The sequence below is a fragment of the Gallus gallus genome, chromosome 26 (genome assembly GCF_016699485.2).
Source record: "Gallus gallus isolate bGalGal1 chromosome 26, bGalGal1.mat.broiler.GRCg7b, whole genome shotgun sequence".
NCBI classification, from domain to species: domain Eukaryota; kingdom Metazoa; phylum Chordata; class Aves; order Galliformes; family Phasianidae; genus Gallus; species Gallus gallus.
The window spans coordinates 417,363-445,070 of record NC_052557.1 but is presented as its reverse complement, the minus strand read 5'-3'; the positions used below and the strand labels follow the sequence as shown (position 1 = coordinate 445,070).

Below are 27,708 nucleotides of genomic sequence, written 5' to 3'. Positions count from 1 at the left end.
GACAAGTTACAAGCGTGCTCCTTCCCAGGGCTGTTTATTGGCTGTACCTAACGCTGATCCATCGGCCCAGACCACGCTCTGCTCCACCTGCAGCGATGCTGCAGAGCTCAGCACTCCCCATGCTGGGGCTGCCCACTGTCCACCCAGTGCTACAGCCGGGTCAGCATCCCGGGCACCAGTGAGCCCAGAAGGTGGGCAGAGGGGAAACATCCCACCTCCCATCCCCAGCAAGGCAGAGGAGCACTGCCTGCGGCTGCCCGGGCGTCCCCATGCTGACAGTGGGGTGACAATGCCAGGTTGGTCCCCCTCTTGCTGCAAGGCTCGTGCTGTGCCAGGAACCACTCAGTGCCCCCAGTTGGAGGGCAGGATGCTGCTGGGAAGCACCACGGGGCCTTAGGACTGCTTCTGAGTGATGATGTCCCGGATGCAGGTGTACAGGAACACGTACTGGTCCTAAGGAAGAGAAAGAGGGTTCTGCAGTCAGGGCTCTGGCAGTTTGACTTATTATTATGTAATTAACCATCAGGGTGATGGTAAAGCAGGATTCCCTGTCCCAAGTGGTCCATGACTGCTCTGTGCCACCAGAACTATCCAGAAAGGAAGCATCAGGCACAGAGCTCACTACTCCACCCTCATTTCCTCCTGCTATGATATTCTGCACAAACCACTCCAGAACGCTTCTGGGCTCCAAAACCCCTCAGAGAAGGGCCGGGGGAGGACCAACTCCTGGCAGGGCTCTGGGAAAGGCAAGCTGTGGGGAAGGTAAGGGGCTGAGCTCCATGCACAGAGCCCAGGGGCAGGGCAGCTGCTGTGGGTCCAAGTGCCACAGGAGCCAGAAAGGGAGTTGTGGGTTGTAGACCCGATGGAGGGGCCCCCCAGCAGCTTGCTGATATGGTGGCTGAGCTGCAAGTCACGAGGAACCTCTCCCTCCCCAGCAGCAGTGGGCTCAGCCCTGCTGCATGGCCAGGGGAGCCAGATAGCCCACAGCGGCTGCAGTTTTCCAATGAGCCCGTTCTGACTGGGAAATCTGCAGTGACAACCTGGAGCACAGCCCTGGGGACGTGTGCTTCAACATGCAGTGGTTAGCTGGAGCAATGACTCAAAAGTTCATCCTCACCCCCGTGTGGGTATTAAACCAAACCCGCGTGACCCCACCGGGGATGAAGGCAGCATCCCACTGATGGAGGACGCTGGCAGCCACACAGCATGGGGTCGGAGGTCCAGCTCTGTTTCCCCTTTGCTGGTCAGCACAAAGTATTGCCTGCAGCAAGGTGGGGAGGCAGCAGAGCTGCACCCGCTCTGAGAGGCAGCAGCTTTGTGCATTTATGGGCACATTGTGTCCTGTTCAGTGAGAGCACTGCTGGAATACAATGGAGCTCTGGTGTGGGGCAGCAGAGGCACTACCCTCCTCCGGCTCCATGCGCGTGGTTCACATTAATGAAGGAAGAGAGTGGTGGTTTTTTCAGGCAGCTCTGCAGCTGGGAAGCCCCAGAGAGATCTGCCCCAGTTCTCCTATCCTCTGCAGGGAGGGGTCCCAGGGTTGGTGCATCAGCACAGCAAATGGAAGCGCTGCCAGAAGGCATCTGTGGCAGCAGCACCCAGCAGGAGCACACACCAGGGTCCCCTCCTGCCCACCTACCAGCGTGGGGGTCATGAGGCAGCAGCTTCTCATCAGCTGGAGGGTCACCCCATAGACATCCACAGTCCTCTCAGTTTTCAGCTGGTGCAGCAGGCAATCCAGGGTGATCAGTGTCCCCATCTGGTTCTCACCACCACTGCAAAGGGCAGGGGAGGGTTACTGGTGCCAGGCCAGGCTGAGCTGGGTCTGTGAGAACTGCTCCAGGTGGCGGGGAGCTCTGCACTGACCAGAGGTATGAGAGCCCACAAGTGCCATCAAAGAAACCTGGAGGCACAGCCAACCTGCCCCACCAAGCAACAGGGAGACGTGTGGCACCGGGGGACGTGGTTAGTGGGCATGGTGGGAAAGGGTGCCAGTTGGGCTGGACGATCTTAGAGGTCTCTTCCAACCTTTATGACTCTATGATGCTATGAGAGAGCATGGTGGGGTGAGCTGACAGTTGGATTTGATGACCTTAGAGGTTTTTTCCAACCTTAATGATTCTCTGATACTCTCCACATGTCCCAAACTCCTCAGGCCACTGGTGGGGGCAGAGCCTTACTGGTGGAACTGGAAGATCTTTAGGGCCTTTCCAACCCAACTGTTCCATGATGCCATGACCCTGTGACCCCACGTACCTGCAGTGCAGAAGGAGAGGGCCGGCTCTCTTCCTGTTGGGCACACACCGCCTGACGGCAGTGAGGAGCTCCACCAGGCTCTGCACATTTGGCTGCTTCTCGCTGCTCCACAGCCTGTACAGGAACTGCTGCACCTGCCTCTCCTTTCCTTTCTTCTCCTGGGGAGACACAGAGCTGACACGGCTGTTGGGGACAGCTGAGTTTGGATGCAGCTCAGCCACGTCTCCACACACCTTTCAGCCCATGCCCCTCCAGCACCCCAAAACAGCCCCACGGAGACGTACGTGCTTCACTTTGAGCTGGATACACCTCCAGCCCGAGGCGGGCTTCTCCGTGCCGCACTGGATGGTCAGCAGCTTTGTGCAGAGAGAGTCTCCTTCCAGCGGCCAGCACGTGTCATGCGGGACCTGTGCACAGCAGCGAGTTTGGTTCATGTTGATGGTGGACGTCACAGCAGTCACCGCACCAATAGCTCCACCGAGGAGCAGCGGGCACTGTGCCTTACCTCCCCCATCTCCTGCCACGGCAGCAGCGTTAGGATGGTGTGAATGTCCTGCTCCCACACCAGCGTCCAGAAGTCCTCCGTAGTCAGCTTGTCAGGACCCTGCACAGCCAGATAGTCTCTGCTGGAGCCGCAGCCCTGGGTGGGGAATGAGAACGTCACTCTGTGAGGGCGGCAGAGAACCCAGGCAGGGGGTGGGCACTGCTGTGGGGGGCGACTCACCGGGACACGCCACACCTGCAGACCTGAGAAAGGGCCCTGGTCCAGCAGGGAAAACTTCACTCTGGAGCGATCATCTGCAAAGTAGGTGGGAGACAGAGTGAGCTGCGGCCACCTCCATGGGAATTTTTCCCCTTATACCGATCTGGAATATCCTATGTCTTCCAAATTGCCCCTGTTGCCTCTTTTCCTTCCATGGTGCACACCTGAGAAGACTGCCTCTTCTCGGCACCCTCCCAGCAGTCCTAAGAGCTCCCTTTTGTCTCCTCTCCTCAAAGCTGAACAAACCCATCCACCTGAGTGCCATGCAATGCCTGTTCTCAGTCCCCAGCCACCCCACAGCCACCTGCTGGACTCATTCCATGTGTCCAAGCACGTTTTGCACTGCGTAGCTCTGGCCCAGCCTGGTGGGAAAGGGATGTGAGGGGTCACAGCACTTACACGGCAGGATGCTGGACGAGGGCCGTGTTTGCTGGGTGCCCAATGATGGTGTAGCAGAGCTGGTTTCCTCCTTGGCAACCTCCAGGAGGGTCTGCCAGAGTGAAAGGCAGCAGTGAAAGCCGTGAGCAGAGCAGGCTCAGGGGAGCAGGGGGGAACCAGCAGTGCTCCCTGCTGTCCAGGGCAGCTCTTACCTCATACTCCCTCAGGAAGCCCATGTTGGACTTGGCTGAGTTCTGGGAGTAGTGCTGTGCAAAGCTTTTCAGTGGGATGGGGCAGGACCTGGAGAGAGAGGCTGGTGGTGAGGGTGAGGGTGAACAAATGCAGAAGCACCCAGGCTGTGTCTGCAGGAGCTGAGCAGGGCTGCAGGCAGACCATGGCAGGCTTCGTGCAGCTCCCCAGCCCAGCTCTGCTGCCCCAACCCTCATCCTAACCCATTCCCAAGATGCAGCATGGGCAAGGGCATCCCATTTTGAAGGAAGGAGAATTGTCCTCCTGTCCTGGGATCCCAGCTTGCTGCCTGCAGGGCTGTAGGGCAGAGTGGGGAGAGGGCAGGAGAAACACAGCAGGCCCTTACGTCTCTGTCCCTGATAAACCCAGGAGTGGTTCCTCCAAGATCTTCTCCAGGATGCAGCTGTGCAGGAAAATATACTGGGACTGGAAGGCAAAGGCAGACAGCAATGTAGAGCAATCCTGCACGGTGCAGATAGCGAGAAGGGGGGGTATGGCACTGCCTAGGGGGCAGGGTGTGGCTGATATTCATGCCCCCCACACTCATACCCTAGCGCCTTGGTTAGCCCAATCTCAGAGCTCCTGCACCCCTCCCCTGGCTATGTCATGAAGGGCAGTACTGACTCCTTGACCCAACTTGGGGGGGTGGGCTCATCATCTGGGAGGGGACACCACAGACCAGCAACCTGGTGTGGGCGAGAACTGCCTGCGAAGGCTCTGGTGCTGTTGCTATGTACTCTTGGGCATCTGTCTGCCAGCCCTGCAGGCTTTTGTCCCAGGGGAAGAGGGAGCAGAGGTCTTACCAACGTCTGGATCATCTGGTAGCGGTTCATCCGCAGGGTGTAGACCACACCAAACATGTCCACCACCTTCTCCTGCTTCATCTGCTGCAGCAGCCGGTCCAGAGCAATGAAGGTGCCGCTGCGGCCCACCCCAGCACTGAGGGCACAGAGAGCACAGCTGAAACACTGCCTGACCCTGTGGCTGAGGAGCTCCCCTCCTGCTGCTGGGTACATCATCCCCACGCTGCGCCATGGGGCACCGGCCCCAGCGTGACTGAGGGCTGAGCATCCCCAGTTCCCCATCCCCTGGGACTGGATGTCATGCTGGGGATGTGCAGCCCCCAGGTCCCAAGGAAGGAGACTCCACAGACTCTCAGTGCCCCTCGGATGTTGTTTTCCACCCTGCGCCCTCTCCCACCTATTGTCCCACCGAGCAGCGCCTTGCCTGCAGTGCACCAGGGTCGGCCCCGCATCCTTGGCGCTCTGGATGTGCTCCCGGACCAGTTCCCTGAAGGCCAGAATGGACGATGTGGACTCTGGGATCCCGTGGTCAGGCCATGCAGTGTAGTGCAGGTGGGACACGTGCCGTTCTGCCCGGAGGCCCTCCTGCCAGAGGGTACATTGGTTACCAGCGTGCATGGATGTGTGCACCCTGCAGCTCCGGGAGCACACAGGGACCCTGGGACACCCGGCTCCAGTCAGGGCCACATCCACCCCACCTGTCACACTACTGCATCCCTGAAGCTGCAGGGCATGACCCATAGCAAGACATAGCAAGGCAGTGGGAAGGAGAGAGAAAGGATGAGTAAGAGGGGTGATACGTGTTGGATGTGTCTGTGCTACAAAGTTTGAGGCAGAAACAATAGGAATGGGTTGTACAGAGAGGCGGTGCTGCCCCATCCTTGGAGACCCCCAAGGTCAGGGCAGGGGCTGTGAGCACTGCTGGAGCTGTGGGTGTCCCTCTGCATGGCAGAGAGTGGGACCTGGCAGCCTTCAAAGGTCCCTTCCAACTCAAACCATTCTATGACTATGAGACGACTCCTCTGGGGACTGGGTCTTCTTTGAGCCCTGCTGCAGGCGGGGAAAGTAGGCTGCACCACCACCACCAAGGAGAAAAACCACTGCACGCCATGCAAACTTGCAGCCCTCGATGGGTCCCCAGGTCCTTACTCACGTGCCACAGCTTGAACTCGCGCATGGTCCACTCCTCAGCGCTGCTCTGAGACAGCAGGTGAACCCGGACCTGCCCGTAGGAGACGGGGGCAGCTTCAGACGGCCAGTAGTGATCACAGAGAACCTGGGACACAGGCAGGACAGGGTCACGGGGGGGGCTGCCTCACCCAGGGTGACCTCACCCCCCCCCGGGCAGCGTGCACAAACCCAGCTCACACCCGGGGTGCAGGCTGGGCTGGGGCTGGCGTGCCCACATCCAGCAGTGCAGACGTACCCGCCCGTTCTCCATGCACACCGTCAGCATGATGATGTTGCAGACATTCTGCTCCCACACCAGCCTCCAGAAGTCCTCGATGGTTTTCTTCAGGGGCCCTTGGGTGACAATGAACTCCTGTGGGGATGCATAGCCCTGAACAAGAGTCAGAGAGGAGCAGTTGGCAAGCGGCTGAGGCAGCTGGGTCCTGCCCTGGGACAGCCAGGCCCTGCTCTGCCCTACAGATGGAGAAGTACCCTTTGTCCTCAGCCCATGTGGGCACAGTTCCCTGGGCAGCTGACTTTGCAAGAAGCCGATTTCAGAGGAAGCGTGTGCTGCCCAGCACGTGCTCTACATGTTTGGAATAAGGAATGGCAGTGCACTGCCCCCAGAGCAGTTCCTCATTCAGCCTAACCAGGGAAAGACAGCTCCGGGTCTCTCTCGAGCTCCTCGCTCACTGCTGGAGGTGAGGTGAGCATGCAGGGTCCCAGCCTCCTCCATGCTGTCCCTTAGGCACACACACGCCCCGTGGGTGCCCGTGTGCCCCACTGTTACCTGGGGGCAGCTCCGGGGTGAGGGATGCGGGCACAGCTCCGGAGTGGTTCAAATGCAGCTGCACAGAGCAGAAGGAGAAAGAGCAGACAGAGACAGAGCAGCAAGCTGGGAGAGGATGGAAAGAGGACAGAGCTAAAGAAGAAAGAAGAAAGCCTTGCCGGTCTCCCCACGCTCACTCCTCTGCATTCGCAGCACTCTCCATCAAGCAGTCTATCGACCTCTGCTAAAAGGCACCCCAACACCCCGCACTGCCAGCGGTGGTCCCAGCAGCAGCTCCTGCCCACAGCCCTCACAGCCTCCATCCTGGGGTCCCGTGGCCATGCTGCTATGTGGGGAAGGTGGGCAGGCACTCACAGGCACAAAGTTGGCATTGATGTAGTCTGAGTGCAGGTCGTCCCCCAGTTGGCTCAACCTGACCCGAGAGTGATCGTCTGAAAGAGATCAGATGTGTGAAACTGCAGATGTGTACGAGACTGCTTCTCCCAGGAGAGGAGCCAGGCTGCCCCGTGAGCCCACCTTGGGGCACTGCAGCACAGGAGGGTGCAGGTGGGAGCACGGAGCACTTACAGGGCAGCACGTGTGGGTATCTGTTCTTGGAGACGTTGGCTGGTAGCTCAGCCCCCACCTTCAGCTGCTCCTTGCCAACCTCCTTCAGCTCCTGTGGGACAAAGGAGAAGCCATGTACAGGCGTCAGGGGGCTGCCAGCCCACCGCCAATGGCTGTCTGGTGCTTCACGAGGCCGGGGAAGGGCTCAGCCCTGCACAGGGAACTGCTCCACCAGCATCACCACTGGTACCCAATTTGAGCCGCTGGTGGCTGCCCAACAGGTGAGTCAGGGCAACTTCTTTTGACCCAGGCTGGATTGGAATGAGCTATCTAAGGGGAAATTAAGTCCCATCTCACCTCAAACTCCTGGAAAAAGGCGTGGTTACCACTTGCTGTCTTCACCTCATAGTACTGCTTGAAATTCTGTATGGGGATCGGCCGATGGACATTTCTGCATGAAATGAAGTCCAGAGGAAAAGCTGCCTCAGCTGCTGGGAGGTCAGCAGAGCCCAGCACTGAGCCACAGGGCAGTGGAGGCAGGCAGAGAGGGGAGAGCCCAACGAGCAGCACCCACCTCAAGCTGTAGGTCACCATTTCCTGGGGCAGGCTGCTCTTCTGTGTCCTGGAAGCAAAACGTGGGAGCTGTTACTGATGCTGTCAGTGTGCTGTGTGTTGCTGGCCCATGGTGCACCACGAGCATCATGCACACAGCCCAGCACACAGAATCAACTGCAGGCAGCTGCCCTTTGCATGGTGCTTTTGCAGTCATGGAATATCTTGTTGGAAGGGACCCATAAGGACCATTGAGTTCAACTGATGGCTTCATGCAGGACCACCCAAAAATCAGACCCAGGGGGTGTTCTGCTCGGCCAAAAGCTCCTTTTATGCCCTCTCATTGCTCTTCCCCACAGCCTGGTTGGGTCTTGCTTGAGATTTTCAGCTGAGACCATCGGGTAAGAGGTGGCCCATCCTCACCTCCTCGCTCTGAGCTGCTTCCAGTAGATCAAAGCAAAAATAGCAGCCAATGTCAAGAGAAATCCCACGACGATTCCCGCTATTATTGGCACTGGGAGCGCAGTTGTGTCCATGCCATCTCCAGCAGCTGGAATCAGAAGGAATGGACAGAAGTAGGAGCCACGGTGTGACCAGGTTTTTTCCATCTATTACATTTACTGCAGCCCATGAGCTCCCTCTGGCTTGCTATTAGCTAACTGCTAATAATCTCTAACCTGCACAGCCAGGTAGGGAAGATGAGAGAGCAGCTGGGAGATAACATCCCCGTCTTACCCGAGAATGTGGTGAATGACACTGCGGGGCTGACGGGGTCGTACTTGGTGAAGGCAGCGATGCTGAACCTACGGCAAAGCAGAGCACAGCACACACAGTGAGAGCCAGCAGAGCTGGGCACCCCTGCTGGGGGTCTGAGCCCCACACGGACCAACGCTTCCAAACACACCTCTGGATTTTAGCAGCTGAGTTTGTGGGATGCAGGGTGAGCGCCCCAGACCCAATGCTGGGAGCAAATGGAGTCACGGAGTGAGATAAGGGTTTGTGGATAAATAGCTCAGAGATAGGAAACAAGCACTGGCTGTCAGAGAAATGAGCAGCCAGGGACATCTGATTTGCACCCTGCTGCTAACGATTAACTAGAAAAACAATAGCTGATTGAGGATGTCTGTTCTTCAGGGCAGCCAAAACGAAAGCTAGCTGTGAGGAGGTTCAAAAGGCCCTGAGCAACCCAACTATTTTAAGTGCAGCTATTCAACCATGGGTGGTGTAATGACACAGTGCCTTAAATGCCTCCTCGCAGAAAGCTGATGACAGACAGCAGGGGAGCACTGGGGAGCACTGAGAGTGTGTACTGGCTGGAGCCTGGCACAATATCTGGGGGGCAGAGGGGCGTCCTGCTGTGCTTGGCACTGCTCTGGGGCAGCACACTGTAAGGCAAATCCCTGACTCACATCAGAGCTGGAGCAGAAATCCAGACCTGAGGCTGCGAGGGTTAAGCAGCAAGAGTCAGCAATGAGGGACAGCCGGGCTGGATGTGCAGCCAGCATCAGAGCTCCTGGGTCAGTTGGATGCTCTCCTGTGCCAGCTTGGGGGCGCAACACCCCAGTGTGTCTGATGAGCACAGGATGGCAGTGCATCACAGTGCAGTTGTGCTGCTGGGCATGACAGCACAGCGCCTCGGGAGTGCAGTGAAGCACCGCCAGCCTCCACAGCCCCGCTCTGCAGGTGGGATTTCCAAGGGAGTGGTTCTCTTGAGCTCCCAGAGCTCTCATGACAGCCATCCTTTCTGTTAGTTCCTTTAGAATGCAGAGCCACAACCCTCTAGATTCTGGAGGTCCCCTTTGTCAGAGGGATGCTTGGGGATATGGCCCCTATTAACAAAGGACTGACTGAAGAAACGGTTCTTTGTTCACAGTCAACCTCCCCTTTCACTCCTGCTCCCCTATCCACTGACACCAACATTCCCCCCTTCTGCCCACATGGCAGAATGAGCCCTGGGGGGCCGCTATGAGGGCGGGGTGGGCATGCAGCCACCTCGCAGGGACCCTCCTGCAGCCCCTCAGGACAGAGGCTGACGTCTCTCACCTGTACTGCTCGTTGGCTTTCAGCTTCCCATTGCACGTTGCCCGGGTCCGGCCGCACTCCTCCGTCCCCATGGGCACTCGCCAGGTTTCAGGGGATCGGGTGGAGCTCAGGTGGAAGGGATTGGGAATGAGCACAGCCAGGTAGGAGTCCTCTGTCCCATAGTAGTGGTCATACCACGTGCTGGACATGATGTCCTGGGTGGGCCTCAGCACTGCAGGGCAATGCACAAGGTGATGGTGGCACAGGGCGCAGTGATGTCCGGGGGACCCACATCCCTTTGGGGAGCCGCTGCAATTCGGAACACGCGGGGCCACTTACGTGAGTCATTAGTGGTAGCAACCACTCCATAGTACTCAATTTGGCCATTCTCCTCACTGAACAGATCAGATGAAATGATGACGGTGGAGCTGGCCTCTATCTGGAAGACTTCTGCTCGCAGGGGCGGGGGGAGGGCTGCAAGAGGAACCAGTGAGCACCGCCCGTCAGCACAGCCCTGCTCCCACAGCACTGCTCCCAGCATCGCCGCCCAGAGTGCTGCCTCTGTGCAGGGCTGCACTGAGCTCACAGATGGAACAGTCCGTGGTCCAACAGGCAGTGCTGGCTGTCTTCTGCCGGGGTGTGTGGGGAAGAAGGGGACTCACCCTCCGCTGTTGTGTTGCAGAGCAGAGTGACCGCCGGGCTCCTCATTGCATTGATGCCCACAGCGATCACAGCGATTCGGTACGAGGAGTTCGGCTGCAGCCCCTCCAGGCTGGCCTGGCTCATGGGAACACTCACAGAGCGCCTGGGGGTGGGAGGGCCGTCCGAGAGCCCCTCCGTCACCACCTCGTAAGCCTCCACGTCTCCAGGAGAGCTGCTCCAGTTCACAGCAAGACTCCTCGACTCCGGGAGGCACTGCACATCCTCCACCGGGTTTGGCTCTGTGAATGAGACACCCACAGATATCAGAGGTGGGGTCACCTTACTGATGGGGTCTCCTTATCTCCCACCAAGAAAACCTGCACCCCACTGCTGAACCCAAAGGGTCATCCACCCCACCCCATATTTCTCACCCCTGGGCCCCAACCTGTGCGTACCCACCCATGGCCACCGCCAAGGGCTTGGTGCTGCTCCAATAGGGCCCGGCCACGCAGCTCAGGGACACGGAGTAGTTCCTGCCTGGGGTCAGCCCGTGCAGGAGGTGCTGGAATTGCCCCTTGGTGAGCGCGTGCCGCCGCGGCACTGAGCCGTTCCGGGGGTCCCGCAGCCACAGCTGGCAGTCGTCCTGCTGCCCAGGGGCGCTGCCCCACGAGATGAGCACTGCGCTGTTCCCCTCTGCCGCTGCAGAGAGATTTTGGGGAACTGAGGGGGCTGCAAGGGAAACCACAGCGGGGCAGTTAGTGGGACAGCAGGCGCTCTCCTGTGCTCTGTGGAGATGTAAGCAGAAGATGGGTAATACGCAGGGAAGCTTCGTATGCTCAGTGATAACACTGCTGGCTGCCACTATGAAGAATGGCTTTTAAATGGCAATGGGAGGACATGCAGAGTGATGAGCATGAGCAGATGGCTTCCTCCTGCCAATTAGCAGATTTCGTTAGCGACCTGCCTGAAGGGCTCTGCACATGACTCCCAGTACCCTGCAGGGCTGGCTGAGCGTGGGAGCAGAGACCTCTGGATCCCCCAAGCAAAGCGCAGGGACTGTGGGGACAAGCACATGAAAGGACTTATTGTGCTTATCTGCCATTTCCACATTCCTGAAAATAATAATTAAAAAAAAAAGCCCAGCTTCCCCATATTTCCCATGCCAGGAATTTTCTGAGTGCCTGGGAGAAAGGCAGTGGGGGTGGTGGGGTACCCAAGGGCAGCGTATTGCCTGCTCTCCTGCATGACCCCCAGAGCATGATCCCTCTGCTGCAGCTTCCAGACAACATCCCCAACCCCATCCCTGCCCCCCCGGCACACTGCGCCTCGCGCAGCCCTGCAGCCCCCACTGCTCACTCGTCCAGTCGCTGATGTTCCCTGCAGAGGCTGCGTAGGGCCCCGCCACGGACACCACCTCCAGCAGGTATTTGTGTCCCGGATCCAGGCCAGAAAAGGTGAATTTGCCGATGCCTTTCCCGACAGATGTGCTGGCTGCCAACACGCCCGAGCCCGAGTGGTACAGGAGCAGCCTGTAACCGTCGTGTCCCCGCGGTTCAGCTCTCCAGGACACACTCAGCCTGTTGGGGTACCCTTGGTTGGTCATGTACACGTTCCGGGGTGCCAGGGGATCTGCAGAGACAAAGATGAGCATCACACGTCAATGAAAGCCTGAGGACGTGGCTCGGGCATCCCAGCAGTGTCATTGGATGGGATGCACTGTGTGAGATGGGGCGCTTCATTGTGCTCAGCACCGCAGCATCGCTGTGCCCTGGGGTTCGGGCTCAGGGTCTGCCATAAGCATCAGTGGGGCCACGTCCTTTGCTGTGACCCACACTCAGCCAAGGCACAAACTCCAAAGCCAGCTACTCACATGTCCAGTTGCTGACATTCCCCGCAGGTGTCCGGTAGGACCCGGCTATGGAGGCCACCTCCAGGGAGTACTTGCTTCCTGGCAGCAGCCCCGTGAAGGTGACGTTGTGGGTGTCTCTCCCAGCTGAGGCTGTGGCTGCTGTGGTGCCCAGCCCGGCGTGGTACAGGGTCAGCACGTAGCCGTCGCACCCCCCGGCTGCAGCCCCCCAGGACGCGCTCAGCCTGTCGGGGTGCCCGGTGCTCAGCAGGCGCACGGCAGTCGGGGGCAGTGGGGCTGGGGGGCACAAGACCTGATGTTAGGGACCGGACATCAGGCAGAATGTGCTTGGCAGGACACCACACAGCAGGACCAGCGCTCCCTGAGGGCTGGGATGTGCAGTGCCACTCTGCAACACCCCCAGCTCTCCTCGTTTCCATCCCCTCCCCACCTGTGGCCCTCATTCCATCCAGCTCCTCCTCTCACCCTGCTCTCTTTGCACACCTGCCAGCGTTTGCCACAGCTGTGTGTACCCATCCTCCAACAGAATTGGCACAGGACTAATCCAAACCCTGCCCAGCCATAAAACCCTTCTAGGTGTGCAGAGAGGCTGATCAGTCCATCTCCAGAGCAGAGATTTGTTCTCCTAGAAGAGGGATCAGCCTCTTCTACTGCACCGATTTGCAGAGCCTTGTGGTAACATGGCTTCTACCTGCAAGAGGAGCTCAGAAAGAGTGCATATAAATCCTTGGAGGTGCAGGGAGATGGGTCTGCTTGGGCAGGGGGACGTCCCCATGTGGGCACAGCTGGGGAACCCTGCATGTCATCAGCATGTACTTGTGCAGTCCTACAAAGCAGAACATCCACGTGCCCATGAGGACAGCAGTGTGTCCATGCACCAACCACTGCATGTTGCACCCATCCACACCTCCAAAGGCTCCAGGGCCCCCGTCAACTCTCCAGGTGGTGCAAACCTCCCACCCCTCTGCAGGGTAAATTCCTCCGGGCACTCACGTGTCCAACCACTGACGTTGGGTGCTGCTGTCTGGTATGGTCCAGCTGTGGCACTGACCTCCAGGGAATACTCGTACCCTGGGGCCAGCCCCGTGAAGGTGACATTGTGGGTGTCTCTCCCAGCTGAGGCTGTGGCTGCCGTGGTGCCCAGCCCGGCGTGGTACAGGGTCAGCATGTAGCTGTCGTGCCCCCCAGCTGCAGCCCCCCAGGATGCGCTCAGCCTGTCGGGGTGCCCGGTGCTCAGCAGGCGCACGGCAGTCGGGGGCAGTGGCCCTGGGGAGGAGACAGGAGTCACTGCCAGGAGCCAAGCCTGGGCTGATAGAGGGGAAACTGTAAATCATGGAATCCTTAAGGTTGGAAAGCTCTTCTAAGATCACCAATCCAAAGCCAACCCACCCCACCATGCCCATCGACCACATCCCTCAGTGCCACATCTCTGCAGTTCTGAACACCTCCAGGGATGGTGACCCCACCACTCCCTGGGCAGCTGTGCCACTGTCTGACTGCTCCTTCTGAGAAGAAATTTCTCCTTATAGCCAGGCAATATAATTACGTGGGTGGGAGAAGAAGGCAGAATGGCCTCTGAATCAAACTGGGAATGGTGCAAGAAGAGCACTGTACTCACGTGTGCAGTGGGTGAGGTTGGGGGTGCTGGCATGGTAGGGCCCAGCTGTGGCTCTCACTGCCACGCTGTAGTGGGTGCCGGGGTTCAGGCTGTGGAAGATGTGACTCCTGGAACCCCCACCCAGCACTGTGTGTCCGACACGGCGGCTGGAGGCTGTGTCATAGAGCTCTGCCACGTAACTCTCTGCTCCTCGCCCCACGGCTGCCCAGGATGCCCGCAGTGCTGAGGCTGAGGGGCTGCCCAGGGTGAGGTTGGCAGGGGCCAAGGGATCTGGAAAGCAAGAGGGAGAGAGTCAGCTCCTGCGTGCCAGGGGGGTCAGGACGGACACCAGAGTTCCTACTGGAGGGAAGCACGGGGTTTGTGCACATGGTCCAGGCACAATATCCCCACGGCCTGCAGCTGGACGTGGCAGGGGAGATAGCATAGAGAGAGTATTTGGAATGGGGAAAGTGGTGGTGGGCACTCTGTGGGGCTCCCATGGGGGCTCTGGGGCACAATGCAGCCCCTCAGACTCACATGTCCATTGGGTGACGTTGGCAGAGGAGGCTTCCAAAGAACCTTTGACAGCAATGACCCGCACAGCAAACCTGCTGCCTGCCTCCAGGTGAGTCCAGCTGATGTTCTGGGCATCCTGGCTCACCGTCTGCACCCGATCTCTGCTCAGGGTGAGGCTGTGCAGAACAACACGGTAGTGGTCCCTCCCACCAACGGGCTTGTTCCACCACGCGTGGAGCTCGGAGGAGCTGCCTGGGTTGGTCAGGCTCAGGTTTGTTGGAGCAGCAGGAACTGTAAGGAAGGACAGACCATGAGTTGGAGAGAAAATAATCCAGTTCTGAACACGCCATGAACTCCGTGGATTTTTCTCCTTGCTGCACGTGGTGCAGGAAGGCTGCAGGAAGCAACGCATCAGAAAAACAGCCGGGCGCCCTCTGGTCTGTGTGGCAGACGTAGATCCCCATCCCATAAGGAGCTCCTTGCAGCTCTGAGCCACCTGAGGGTGCTGTGAAGCTCACCTGTGCAGCCGGTGGTGTTCCTGGGGAGGGAGCGGAAGGCTCCGGCTACCGCCCAGATCCCAACCAGGTAGCACACTCCCGGTGTCAGCTGCGTCAGGGTGACGTTGGTGCTGTCCTTCCCCAATTCCAGGTTCCTTGCTGGTGAGGAAGAGCCCTTCTCGAGCACACTGAGCAGGTATCCATCCCTCTGCCCTGGAGGGGTCTCCCAGTGCACAGCCAGAGCCCAGGCGGTGCCCACAGGGCTGGCGGACAGGGAGAGCGGAGGTAGTGGGACTGTGGGAGAGAAACAGCGTTACAGAGGCAGGACTGGGATGCCCAGCACTGACTCCAGCTTGAGAATGGAGCTGGGAGCCACAGGACTGCGAGCTGCCATCTGCTGCCTCAGGAGTGCTGAGAGCTGCAGGGTGTTCCCGGGTCAGAGCCACCCCCGTGGGATGGGGCCATGGCCACACTCCCTGACCCAGGGTGCTCACAGTGTGCCCCACTGAGCCACTGGGCTCAGGATGAGCGCAGGGCCCAGCAAGAGCCAGGAGAGAGGCACCGGGGAGGCTGTGGGGCTGCAGAACAGCCCTGGGGGTCTCCCCGTGGCTCCCAGCCCCTCACCAGACATGGGACATGGGCGGAGGGGCTGCCTTCCTACCCGTGTAGCCAATGGCAGTCTGAGAGGAGATACGATGAGGCCCAGCCTGAGAGATGATCTCCACTCGGTACCGGGAGCCCGGCACCAGCCCCCCCAGGTCAAGGTGGGTGACACCACGGGGCACGGACACGTTCCTGATGACGGACAGGGACTCCGCCACCGAGAGCTGCACCAAATGCTCTCTGCCACCTCCTGACTCCACCCAGCTCACGTGCAGCTCCTGCGGTCTCCGGCCGGGCTGCACGCTCACGTTAGCCAGAGAGAGCGGATCTAGGAGGAAACACAGCACAGAGATCTGTGAGATGGCAGAGGAAAGCAGCTGGAGAGGACGGGACCAGCCCACACCTCTGCACCGCACTAAGGGAGAAGGGTTGGCCACGCTGCCCATGGCCGAGGTGAGATGGGACCTCTGGAGGTCACCTGGTCCAAGCAGAGCCACCTAAGAGCAGTGCCACCCCTCACTCACATGTCCACTCGGTGGCAAAGTGTGACGAGGATCGATACGGGCCGGCGAGGACAGACACCTTCAGGAAGTATTGCACACCTGGGGACAGCCCCAGGAAGGTGAAGTTGTGGATATTTGGCCCCACTGAGATGTTCCTCTGCATTGGATGGCTCTTGCTGTACAGCTGGAGGTGGAACTGGTCCACGTCGCCTGCAGCCTTGTCCCAGAAGGCTGAGAGTCCCAGTGGGCGCCGGGTGTTGGTCAGCGTGACACCGGATGGAGCCAGCGGGTCTGGGGGGTGCAAGAAGTGAGGGGGGGCAGTGGGGTGGGGGCTGTGATGGGGATGCGGCATGGAGGATGAGTTGCAGCCCAACAGCATGAAGGGGAGGTGGGTGCAGGGCAGCTGGCTGCAAAGAGAGTCCTACACTGTTGTGCACTCACTGGGGGCACCCTCAGCTGCTTGTCCCTGGTCAGGTCATCAGCAGTGAGAAATTAAACCCCATACAGCATGAACTTCTGCTCTGCAACATAGGAGCAGGACCCCACTTGGTGTGCTGGGTACTCATCAGTAACACATCCCATTCTGTGATGGGTTTCTCCTACACTGAGGACTCTTTTGCTTCCAACCCGGCTGAAAATGGCTCTGCTTCCTTTGTCTGTCTGTCCATCCCCCCATACATGCTCCACACTCTGCCTTGCTTCCATGCTCCCTGCCCTCTCTGGCCAGGCCACGGCTGCCATCTGCAATAGCGCTGGGGCAGGCATTGCACACTCACATGTCCAGTCTGTGGCTGACTGCACGCTGGATCTGTAAGGCCCAGCCATAGCAGCCATCTCCAGTGTATACTGTCGCCCAGGGACCAGGTCCTCAAAGGTGACGTTCGTCCAGTTGTTCCCCACAGACACATTTCTGACCCGCTCCTGAGATCTGCTCTCCCAGAGGGTGCCCGTGTACCCGGTGCTGCCGGCGGGCGCTGCTCTCCAGACTGCTTGCAGGGAGGTGCTGCAGCCCTGATTGCTGAGCGTCAGCTGCTCCAGGGGCAAAGGATCTACGAGAGAAGGTGCAGAGCCACTGAGCCGGGGTCACCTGCAGAGGTGCAGCCCCAAACGTGCTGGGATGGAGCCCCTTCCCTAGGAACACCTACAGCAGGCTGGGTCACTGTGCCACCAGCATCACTGCTGACATCTACAGACCAGTTTGGCCCAGAGGCTGCTCTGCTCTGCTGACCCTCGTGCTGGGTGGCGGGACACAGACCAGGGTCAGACACATCCAGCAACACCTCTACCTTCCTCCTGAGCCTTTTGCCTTTTTACTGGGTGAGGCTGCAAACAATCTCTGCTATGCCATGCCCTGAGGCACAGCGTGTGGGAAACAGGCAGGATGCAGTGGGACCCCCAGGGCTGGCTGCAGCAAGGGCAGAGGGACTCACACGTCCAGTTGGTGATGCGCCGGGGCGTGGAGGTGTAGGGACCAGCCACGGTGCTGACCTCAAAGGTGTAGAGGGTCCCGGGGAGGAGGCCCTCATAGGTGACGTTGGTGGCACCTCTGAGCAGAGAGCTGTTCTTCACGGGGTGCTCTGCGGGGCTGAGGGACAACACGTAGCCCTCTCCCATGGCCTCCTCCCAGCTGGCTTGTAGGCTGGAGGGGCTGCCGTGGCTGGACAGGCTCAAAGCAGATGGTGGGAGCGGCTCTGCAAGGGACAAGGACAGGGTCATGCACAAGGACAAAGTCTTGTGTGTCAGGCAGTACTTCCCCCATCAAATACAGGCAGGTGGGGATGCAGAGAGAGCCTCCGCTGCTCTCAGCTCCAGGACTGGGTGAGTGCCCCGCTCACTATGCCGGGCTCCAGTCCTTCCAGGAGTGGCAGCTCTGGGGCATCTGCCTGTGCAGCGGCCATGGCTCTGAGTCACCCAGGAGGGGCCAGGCACAAGGAAGATGCTGCTTTAAAGGGGCTGGTGGAGATACACTCCCCCAGAGCAGCTGCTGGGAGCAGACGGAGAAGAGCCCATAGCTTACAGGCTTGGCTGGTGCCTGCCACCACCTGGCATAGCTTTGCCATGGATGTTTGAGTCCCTTCTCACAAGGAAGAGCAGTGCAGCAGACTTTGCTGCTCCTAGGGCCAGGTGCCGCTGTATCACACAGCCCCATCTCTGCTCCCACAGCCCTCTTTGCAGGAGCTCAGCCCCTCTGCAGGGCACCCGAATGGCCCAACGAGACACGCTTCAGCTTTCTGCTTACGTGTCCAGGCTGCCGCGCTGCGGGCAGAAGCCCGGTAAGGCCCAGCCACCGCTGTCACCTGCACAGAGTACTGCTTCCCAGGGCTCAGCCCATGGAAGGTGACGCGGCTGTTGTCTCCCCCGACGGAGATGTTCCTGGTGGGAGCACCGTCCTCTGCCTCCCGCAGTGTCACCAGGTAGAAGTCCCTCTGTCCTGCCGGGGTGCTCCAGTGAGCCTGCAGGGAGCTCTGCTCCTCCGCGCCGCTCAGCGTCACGTTGGTGGGGCTCAGGGGGTCTGGAGGGGAGTGGGATGGGGTCAGGGTGATGGGGTGGTGTATGGACCCCCAGCCCAGGGCTTGCTGTGTGCTGTAACTCAGGGCTGCCAGCACCAGGGTGTTGGGCGCAGCAGCAATACCTGCTTGATCAGAGGGGACAGACAGCCATGTGTGCGGGCGCCATGCGAGACCCCACAATTGCTCCACACACCCCCAGCCTCACTCCCGCTGCCTTATCCGCATAGCAACATCCAGCCTTCAGCATCCCTTTGGAGCGTGCTGTTTCCAGTCCCCAACGCAACCATTCCTGCTCAGCCTTGCTGGGAAATTCCTAAAGGGCCCCTCATCTCCACGGGTGTCCTGTTACGACCTCACTGATATTCCCAGGATCCAGCCTGGATGGAGCTCCTGGCCGGGCTGCACGTCTGGCTCCGGGTGCCGTACGGCCGGGTCGGTCAGACAGTGCAGGGACTGAGTCAGGCTCCACAGCAGAACCAAAGCAGCTGGGGGTGTGGAGCTGCTCCAAAATCCGAGCTGCACAGTCAGCAGGCTGCAGCTGCCCGGACTGGCAGGCAGAGCAGGGAAGGGCTGGAGAGCATTGCTCTTGTCCAGAACTTGGACTGCGCTCTGCATTTTCCTCGTGGTTTCCTGGTCTGAGAAAGCAAGTCTGGGGCCAGAGCTGCTCCCAGCACTACAGCCACTGTGATGGCAGGGAATGGTCCCTTCCAACCTAAGCTGCTATGGTTCTACAATTCTATTCTGGCAACAACCAAAGGGGACCACAGGCTGCCTGTCCCCTCATCTACCATCACGGCTCCCCAGAGCTGGGTCCTGGGGTGGCTTTCTACCCTCTGTGCCCAGGGTGCTGGCACATTTACATTCATACTCAGAGGCTGGATCAGAGAAAGCCACGGCCACCGAGGTCCCCCCAGCCCTCATTCCATTACTCACATGTCCATGCTGTGGCATTGGGCCCCTCCACGTTGTAGGGCCCGGCCACAGCGCTCAGCCCCAGCCAGTACTGGGTGCCAGGCTGGAGATGCTGGAAGCTGTAGCTGGTGAGGCCTCTCTTGGCTGATATGGTCTTGGTCACCGTCTGGGTGTGGACGTTGCGGAGCACGAGGTGCAGCCAGGCGGCCCCCCCCGCGCCCGCCCAGGTGGCCGAGAGGCTGGTGCTGGAGCTGGGGCTGAGCCTCAGCTGGGTGGGGATGGAGGGTCCTGCAGGGAAACAGTGAGACTGAGCTGTGCATAAGCATGCTGGGGGCTGCCATCGCTCTCCTCCTTCCCCAGGGTCTCCTACTCCGCCGTCAGCACTGTCGCAGGGGCTGCAGATTCCCCACCAAGCAGTGGGGCCCCACAGGGCAGGACAGGTGTGTAGGGGTCCCCACGGTCTGACACACTGGTGGTCATTTCCACATCCCTCAGCTCACAGCGTGGTCAGTGGGCATGGCAGTGATGGGTCAGCAGTTGGATTTGGTGACCTTAGAGGTCTTTCCCAGCCGTAGCGCTTCCACGACTCTACGATAAGCTCCCAGCTCTTCCCCATCCTCCACAAACTGCCCATCCTGAGCTGAGATCCTCGTCCCCTTCTCCACCAGCCCACGTGTCTCAGCCCTTCCTTCCCAAACCCTTCATCCCGCCCAGCCCTTCCCCCCAGGACAGGCACACCCATCCCTCCCTACCTGTCCACTGGTGTGTGCTGGTGCTCGCCCGGCTGGCCCCAGACAGCGTGCTGACCTTCAAGGCGTACTCACTGCCAGCAGCCAGCCCGTCAAACAGGAACGCGGTGGCGTTTGGTGGGACGGATGCATTTCTCACCAGCGCCTGTGAGTCGCTGTGGTACAGGGTGAGCTGGTAACCATCCCGCTGCCCGCTGGCGGCTGCCCAGGAGGCGTGCAGTGAGGCCGGGCTGCCGCTGCTGCTCAGGCTCAGGTTGCGGACGGGCGAAGGACCTACATGAGGTACGGCGTGGATGGGGTTGGAGGGCTGTGCTGCTGTCGTGGTGCTCAGGAGCTGTGGGATGGGGCTTTCTGCGGGTGAGGTCCCGCCAGATGGGTCCAATCCACCACGCACTGCCCCATCCGCTCCCTGCCCCCCCGCCCTCCCACCAGTAGTGCGGGCTGCCCCATCCCCACTCTGTCCCTCTGGGACATTCTGCATGGTGACTGAACAGGGCAGGGAAGCTTGGCCTGGGACACCACGGCTGTCCAAACCCATCCCTTCTGGCCATGCCCTTCCCTTCAGTTCTGCTCTCCTGTCCCAGTTTTTCTGCCTTTACCTGCACCACTTTGTTTAAGGGCCTTCCAGAGGGATGCAGGCCCCCCAGCCCTGCCCCTTCCCCCCACCATTGCCATGAGCCATGGGAGGCATAGAGTAAGGCTGGGTCTGACAGTGACTGGCAGAGATGTCCCAAAATCATGGAGCAGCAATCAGACCCGCAGTCCCAGGGGAAGCCCTTACTTGTCTGTGCTGTGACCGTCTGCCTGGCGGTGTCCATGCAGCGCAGCGTGGCTGTCACCTCAATCTCATAGTATGCGCCAGGGGTCAGCCCGTGGAACCAGAAGTTGGTGATGTTGGGTCCCACGGATCCATTCTGCAGCAGTGTGCCTGACCCCAGCGGGGAGAGGGTGAGCAAATAGCCCTCAGCACCCCCCTCTGGTTCATCCCAGGAAAGGAGGAGTGAGCCTGACCGGCCCTGGTCGCTCGCACTGACGTTAAGGATCAGCCCTGCAGGAGCAAGGAGGGATTAAAGACTCCACAGAGTAGAGGCACTGTGTGAAAGAGGTGCTCCCGAGCATCTCTTGCATGGCACAAAGACACCAAAAGCTTCAGGTCATCAACTGTTTTGCCCACACAACCCCATATCTGCAACATCTGGGGATGAGGAAGTGGCATACGGGGCTTTGGCCAATGGGTGGGTCAGTGGCCAAAGCTGCCATCAGATCCCTGCCCTTGGAGCTGCTCAGCACTGAGCCTGTGTACCAGTGCCATGCTGCAGTGGGACCCCTTCATGCTCCATCTGCTCCCGTCCCCAGCTCTGCAGCTTATAAGCAGCTCTAGTGTTAATAAGACACTTGTGTAATCATTAGCACTTAAAATTTGCAATGTGCAACATGTTGGAACAGGCTTACCTGGGGCCTGGCAGGGCAAGCAAGCTTTAAATGAGCACAGCTATTGCCCCAGAGAGCCGCCTGGGGCTGCCTTTACACAGCAAAGAGCAGTGTGGGGTGAGCCCTGGGGATAGGGGCACCTTTGGGACTGCTCAGGTGCAGAACGTGCCCTCCCTATAAAGCCAGAGGGGCACAGAGCTTTCAGAACAATGTGCAATTTCCACTCTTGCAACGCTGCCATTTAGAGGCAGCAATTGGGAAAACTGGGCAGCACTCAGGCTGAGCCATATCCCTGGGAAGGGCCTTCTGAGCGCCGTCCCTGAGCAGTCTGAGTGCAGATCTGGGAGCAGGCTGCTCGGGAAGGGTGATGGGGATGCAGCCAGGGTGCCAGCAGCCTGTGGAGCTGAGAGCATGGCTGAGCTCCTCCTGAGGACAGCCGGAGGGGCTGCACCCTGCACAGAGTTCATACAGCAGTGGTTTTTCACTGAGGGATCTCTCTCACCTCACCCAGGTATGAGATCTCCACCCATGTTTGTTTGCTTGTCTCAGGTTTCCAACTGCCTGAATTGCCTTCTTCCCTCACTTAGCAATGGGCTGCTTCACCTCCGTGGCACAAACATCCCAACCCCCCGAACCCGCCGGGCACATCCTGCAGCCCACGGCCACAAAGCTCTGCTGACCACACCACCACGGGCCACATCCACACCCAGGTACCCCCACACCCCACTGCTGCTGCAGATCACCTGCCAGCTGCAGGTCTCACCTCTGTCACTGGGTGCATCCCATGCCTCCAGCCCTGCCCGTGCTGTCCCATTGCATCCCTCTCCCTGTGGGACAGAGAACGTCTGAGTGAGACGGGGACTGCCCCAACCCGTAGCGCAGCTCCTGGGCCCACTGACCCACATGGAGCTGTGCCTGCAGGGAAAGGGCATCCCACCAGCAGTGCCAGGGAGCTCTGGACAAGCAATCTCACTGCCCCTTCCCTGTAACGCTGGGGGGTCGGAGGGACCCCAGACCTCAGCCCGGCTGCAGAGTGAGGATATGAGGACTGCGGGGTGCGTGCTGGCAGGACAGCCATCCTCCCACAGCCTGCTGGCGAGCAGGGTGTGCCCTGCTTTAGGCTGAGGACAGTTCCCCCACATTAAAGGAAACCTCTGCCTACTCCCTGTCCCGCAACAAGAGGAGTAATCGTTAGCTATTTCCCCCATTGCTCTGCGGGATGATTCATTTCTGGCTTCCTCCCAACCTGACTGCGGTGGTTTTGGGAGTTGCGTGCACAGAGGGGAGCGGAGGGGCTCGGGACCCCCGGGGGGAGCCTGGCAGCAACGGCAGCAGAAACACCGGGCTTCGATGGCACGGCGAGGGGGGGTGAGCGGAGCAAAGCGCCAGCTCGTAATTGCTAACGCCGCTAACTCGGCGCAGCTGCACGGCTGGAGAGGCAGCCCAGAACGATGCCGTCATTCCTCAGCGGGGTAGGACTATGCGAGCCCCCACCGCCAGCACGCTCCGACCCAGACACGGACAGATGGGGGGGCCGAGAGATGGGGGCTTACCTCTGCCAGGGTCCCCAGGAGCCGCGGCACCCACAGGACAAGCAGCGGCAGAAGCGGTGGCCTCATGGGGAGCGGAGCTGCGGATCAGAGGGGTGACACGTTGGGGTGGGAGCTCCTCAGCAGCGCGTGTCCCCACGCAGCCCCGTATCCCAGCGCAGCACGCATCCCCGCACGCTCCCCAAGCGACGGGGTGACATCAGTGGGGATGAGCGATGCATGCCAGCGCGCTGCCCGTCAGCCGTGCCAGCTGTCCCTGGGCTGGGAGAAGTCCAACGCGGCCGTGCGCCCCTCGCTGCGCGCATTTGCTATTGTTCCCGTGGCTCCGCGTCCCACTGCGGTGACGCTGCAGCTGTCCCCGTGCGGTGCGGGCAGGGAGCGGCTCGTTTGGGGGCTGCCGGGGGGGGCTCTGAGCGGCTGCAGCACGGGTTGGCCATCAGAAGGAGTGCTGCAGAGTTGTGGGATTTGGTGCGGAGAGGGGAGGAGACAGGACGGGACGGATGGCGGCTCCGAGCTGGGAGGGAGTGCCCGAACCGGCCCCCAGCGAGGGGAGGGAGCGCAGCCCCGGCGCTGGGGGGCATTGGCACACGCGTGAGTGCGTGGGGCTCTGCGCTCCGTGAACTCTTTCGCCGCGTGTGCGCGGATTTCTGTGCAGGGTGCAGATGGAGGAGGGAAGCTTCGGCTGTGCTGTGCGGGGGACATGTGGCTCCATGTGATGCACGCGGCGCAGAGATCAGATCCGGGGGTTGCACACACTGAGAGCTTTGTGTGCTGCATCTCACGGGCGTGAAGATGCCTGCAGCACACTTTGCCTGTCTGAGGGTCCGAGCTGTGCCCTGCGTGCTCACGGCTGTCGGATCTGCACTTTGCAGCGCTGAGCCCCCGGCCGTGCGCAGGGCTGTGCTTTGTGCAACGCGGGGCTGTCTGTGCAACGCGTGGCTGTGTGCCAGCTCTGATTCAGAGCAGAGATGCCATTGGCTTCACATCAGCGCCGGAGATGTGGGACAGTGCTGGAAGAATCTCAGCAGTGCAGCCATCCCGGAAGGCAGCGCTGCCTGTGTGGCCGTGGGAGTCTGTCCCAGTAGCCAGCGTGGGCACCAACAGCAGCTATTCAGGCTGTGCCTATCGCTGTCAGCTGCCCGAGCTGTCAGGATGTGATCCCGTGGGGCACGTCCCCTAGCTGGCCCCAGGACAGAAGATTCCCTCCCCCGGAGTGTTGGAGTTTTGTCAGGTGGGGCCCATGAGAACAAGATTGTCGCGCAGTGCCTGGGAAAAGATGTGGGAAAGCCCCTGCCAGTAACTGAGAGCAAAGCAGAGCTCCTGCACTGGGACCTGCTGAGAGCCACTGGGGCTGCCCAGGAAAGGGGGCAAAACGTGACAAGGGGAGTCCCCTTCTCCTTACATGGGGGATGGCAAAGAGGGTGCCAAGAGTCCAGCACAGCTGGGGATACCCATCCTGCTGCTGAAACTAGCAGTGACCCGGGAGCTGGTCAGCACTCCTGCATCTGACAGTAGCTGAGTACAGGTGCAGTCATTATGTCTCCCAGCCACGTGCAGGGGGTGGGAATCCCCCCCACAAACTGGGGCAGAGTGAAGTTTGGTGCTGACAGTGGGCAGGGGGCTGTTTTCCAAGGCCCCTTTCCAGCATTGGGCGGCTGCAGCCAGCTGGGAGGAGGCTGGAGCTCCCCACTGCAGCAAGGCATGGCCAGGATTACCCGGGGGCCCAGGGTGGGAGCCTGGAGGCTATAGCTGGACCAGATGCATTTACAAAGAGGCTTTGGCTGATTCTATCTTCCCACACACCCTGACACAGGGCCTCGCAGAGGAGGAACTCCACATCATGTCTGGGGACACAGGACTGCTTCCTGGAGGTGGCCTGGAGGGAAGCAGGGGCTTCAGGGCAGGCAGGAAAGAAGTGGAGGAGCAGGCAGCTTGTGAAGGGGGTTTGGATGGAGAGCTCAGCTGGATGGGAGCTCTGATCCGGAGGGATGGGAATGAGGACCCTGGGAAGAGATCTTGCATCCCTCAGCACAGGTGGCAAGAGGCAGTGTCCCCGGCAATGGCACAGATGGGAGACTTTCCTAGGCTGCAGACTCAAGGTGCAGCTTGTTTAGCTTCCAAGCACACCAGAGAGCTCTGGGCCAGCCAGAAGACAACCCTTTTCCCTGGAAGTCCTGGGAACTGCCAGCCCTGAACTTGTCCTGGGAGCTCAGCTGGGCCCGCCTGCACTCGCTACGCCCATCCAACCCCTCCACCCTCGTTTCACACACCCCTGGCACAGATTTGAGGGCTGTTCTTCTACGCTTCCATTGCTGGGGTGAAACTCCTTCCTGCCTGCCAGCGCCCTCCGTGCACAGGGCGAGCAGCGCCAGCACCCTGCTGGCCTTGGGGACACATCCATGCCACCCCCACCATCTTCATCTCAGGGCTGTGCCTGTGGTGCAAACCAGCCCAGAGCGCTGTCGGGAGCCAAACCCAGGCCCTATTCCCGGCGCCACAGGGCTCAGCAGCTGCTGGATAAGCTGCTTATTATGTGCCAGCGCTGCCTTCTGTGTGGCCACCCCAGTGCCACTGTGCCACCGCAGCGGGGATGCGGAGGGAGACGCCGTCAGCTGGGGATGCCAGAGCCCCTGTGCGGTCCCCCCCGATGGCGAAGCCTTTAGCTGTTCCAGACCCAAAAACAACTGCAGAAGGTTTCTCCACCCAGCGGCTGGAAGCAGGCCTGGAAACTCGGGGGCTGCCGAGTCATCACATTTTCCGTGAAGCAGCAAAGGCTTCCGCGAGGCGCAGGGGGAGGGGGACGCCCAGCAGACCGTGAGCGCTGGAATGCTGGAGTCCTTTGTATTCTGTGCCCTTTGTGCCCTGGGAATGGTGCTGGTAGCACAGGGCTTGTCCCTGCATGGTCCCTGTGCCTGGGAGAGATAGGAAACCTGATGGTAAACTGCAGCAGGAGGGAGGATGAGGGTAAGGCGTGCAGCAAGACATGAGTCTGAGGCACCAGACTATTCCTGGTGTCACAGGGTCTGCGAGGTGACAAAGTGCCCAAATCTGGGCATGGGAGGGTCACTGCCAGGGGACAGCATGTGGGTATGGCTGCTGCCACACCTCCCCCAGGGACACAGCCTGTCACCTGGAGGGGTCACAGCGGAGCACAGCTGTGGCCTGGCCCTGCACCACGGGCAAAGCTGTCACACAGCACTCCTGCACACCTGTTGGCACGGAGAGCAGTGCTCTCTCTCCCTGGGCAGGATGCCTCGCAGCCAGCCTGGCACTTTGCATCGCCCCATGATACAGACACTGGTGCCACTGCAACCAGGCTGGGAGCAGCTCTGTGGCTCCTGCCCTGCCTCCAGCCCACAGCAGCATCCCTCAGCTCCCAGTCCCTCCAGCCACAGTCTCTCCGTGTGCCCACGAGCACTGTGGGCTGCCCCAGGCCATGATTTCTCCCCGCTGCCAATTCCAAGCACTGAGCACTGCCTCGTGCTGCAAGGGAGGAACAAGGAGAACAGGGTGCATCCCTGCAGGGGATGCAGGTGCCTCTGGGATCTCTCTCTCTGTGAGGTTCACACGCCGAAGGGCCGGGACCCTGAGCTCCACAGCACCACAATGCTCTCACTCCAACCCCTCGCAGGTGTTTGATGATTTCCATGCTGAGCTCTGCCTCCTGCCCCACACCTTCCTGCATTGGAGCTCTTCCCATTTTGCAGAAGGGACATGCAGGGCAGAGCTGTGCTCAGAGCCAGGCATGAGGACACCAGGAAGCCGAGGGGGATGGAAGCAAGTCCCACATAAGGCAATGCTCTGCACCCCTGACTGCTGCTGGTGACAGAAACGACCTGGCAGCAGCACCTGGGATGCCTGCGAGCATCGACCCGGCTGGGAAGAGCAGGGCTGCGGGTGACTCAGAGCACGCTCAGCAAGCCGGCAGAGCCGGGCAGACCTGCTTTGCCCTCCTGGGGTGTGGGTGACTCTGCTGAGGCTGAGCAGACTCAGTCCCCTTCCCCTGGCTGAGGCAAGAAACACCACACAGGGAGGGCTCAGAGCAGCCTGAATCAAGGGCAGCACCTCTAAAACCCCTCAAACCATCACCAGTAACCCCATGGGGCTCTGCTCCCACCCTGGGACACAGTGCTGGAGGGCACTGCACAGTTCACAGGCTGACACTGAAGGCACGCTGTGCTGCCAGGACCCCTGTACCCACGGATCCAGGAATGCGCTTCTGGCAATGCTGTGAGCAGCTCCCATAGCCCTGCACTTGACATGCAGGGAACTCATGGCACACATTCCCCTCATGTAACATCACTGGCACGCATACAGGAGCTGCCCCAGCCACTGCAGCCCACCCCAGGGCAGGAGTTTGCCCGCGCTGTGCCATTTAGTGTGGGAGCATTCATGCTCCATTCCCACCGCACACATTCCGGCTTCATCTGGGAAAGGAGATGAGGAGAGGAGTGGCAGCGGTACCTCTGCTGGTGGATGTCCCCGGCGTGGTCCTCATCCCGTCCCGGTGCGCGGCGCTGCCTTGGCGCGCTCCCACTCGCTTGCTGTTTGCTCCCGCGTGTGCACAGCTCTGACGCTCAAGTCTGGGCTGGTCCATGGGAAGGCCCGCCTGGGCTCGCCCCGCGGCCGCGGGATGCCACAGGAATGGGATCAGTGTGATGGAGATGTCCCCGGCAGCCTCACGGCTCAGGGGTCTGCACTGCAAGGAGGGCAGGACTGCAGGTAGGGGGGAGGGCTGGGCATGGCTCACAGCCCCATGCACCATGAGCACAATGGTCAGGGGGGGGGATGCCGTGATGGGA

General features: G+C 60.2%; 1 protein-coding gene across 3 annotated transcripts; it reads right to left on the bottom strand.

Moving 5' to 3' along the window:
• Positions 1–18: 18 nt before the first annotated feature.
• PTPRVP lies at positions 19–27,541 on the bottom strand. 3 transcript variants are annotated; one of them, XM_015298717.4, is made up of 40 exons: positions 27,371–27,541; positions 22,910–22,986; positions 22,120–22,183; positions 20,707–20,973; positions 19,929–20,198; positions 19,198–19,464; positions 17,994–18,266; positions 17,185–17,445; positions 16,531–16,803; positions 15,776–16,045; positions 15,310–15,579; positions 14,670–14,942; positions 14,173–14,442; positions 13,657–13,926; positions 13,032–13,304; positions 12,042–12,314; positions 11,528–11,800; positions 10,631–10,900; positions 10,192–10,470; positions 9,869–10,003; positions 9,551–9,761; positions 8,243–8,310; positions 7,931–8,057; positions 7,530–7,577; positions 7,313–7,406; positions 6,977–7,067; positions 6,764–6,840; positions 5,876–6,010; positions 5,603–5,725; positions 4,874–5,034; positions 4,450–4,585; positions 3,993–4,072; positions 3,610–3,697; positions 3,419–3,509; positions 2,981–3,054; positions 2,762–2,896; positions 2,541–2,663; positions 2,257–2,414; positions 1,640–1,775; positions 19–453 (listed from the first exon to the last, which is right to left on the bottom strand). In XM_015298717.4, the coding sequence occupies exons 1-40, from the start codon at positions 27,501–27,503 to the stop codon at positions 394–396; spliced, it is 6,957 nt and encodes a 2,318-aa protein (XP_015154203.3). In that variant the 5' UTR covers positions 27,504–27,541; the 3' UTR covers positions 19–393. The 3 variants fall into 3 exon arrangements, with proteins under 3 accessions (XP_015154203.3, XP_024999616.2, XP_015154205.2); XM_025143848.3 differs by lacking the exon at positions 13,032–13,304; XM_015298719.3 differs by lacking the exons at positions 19,929–20,198; positions 20,707–20,973; positions 22,120–22,183; positions 22,910–22,986; positions 27,371–27,541 and having other exon boundaries at positions 18,052–18,266; positions 19,198–19,402.
• Positions 27,542–27,708: the final 167 nt, after the last annotated feature.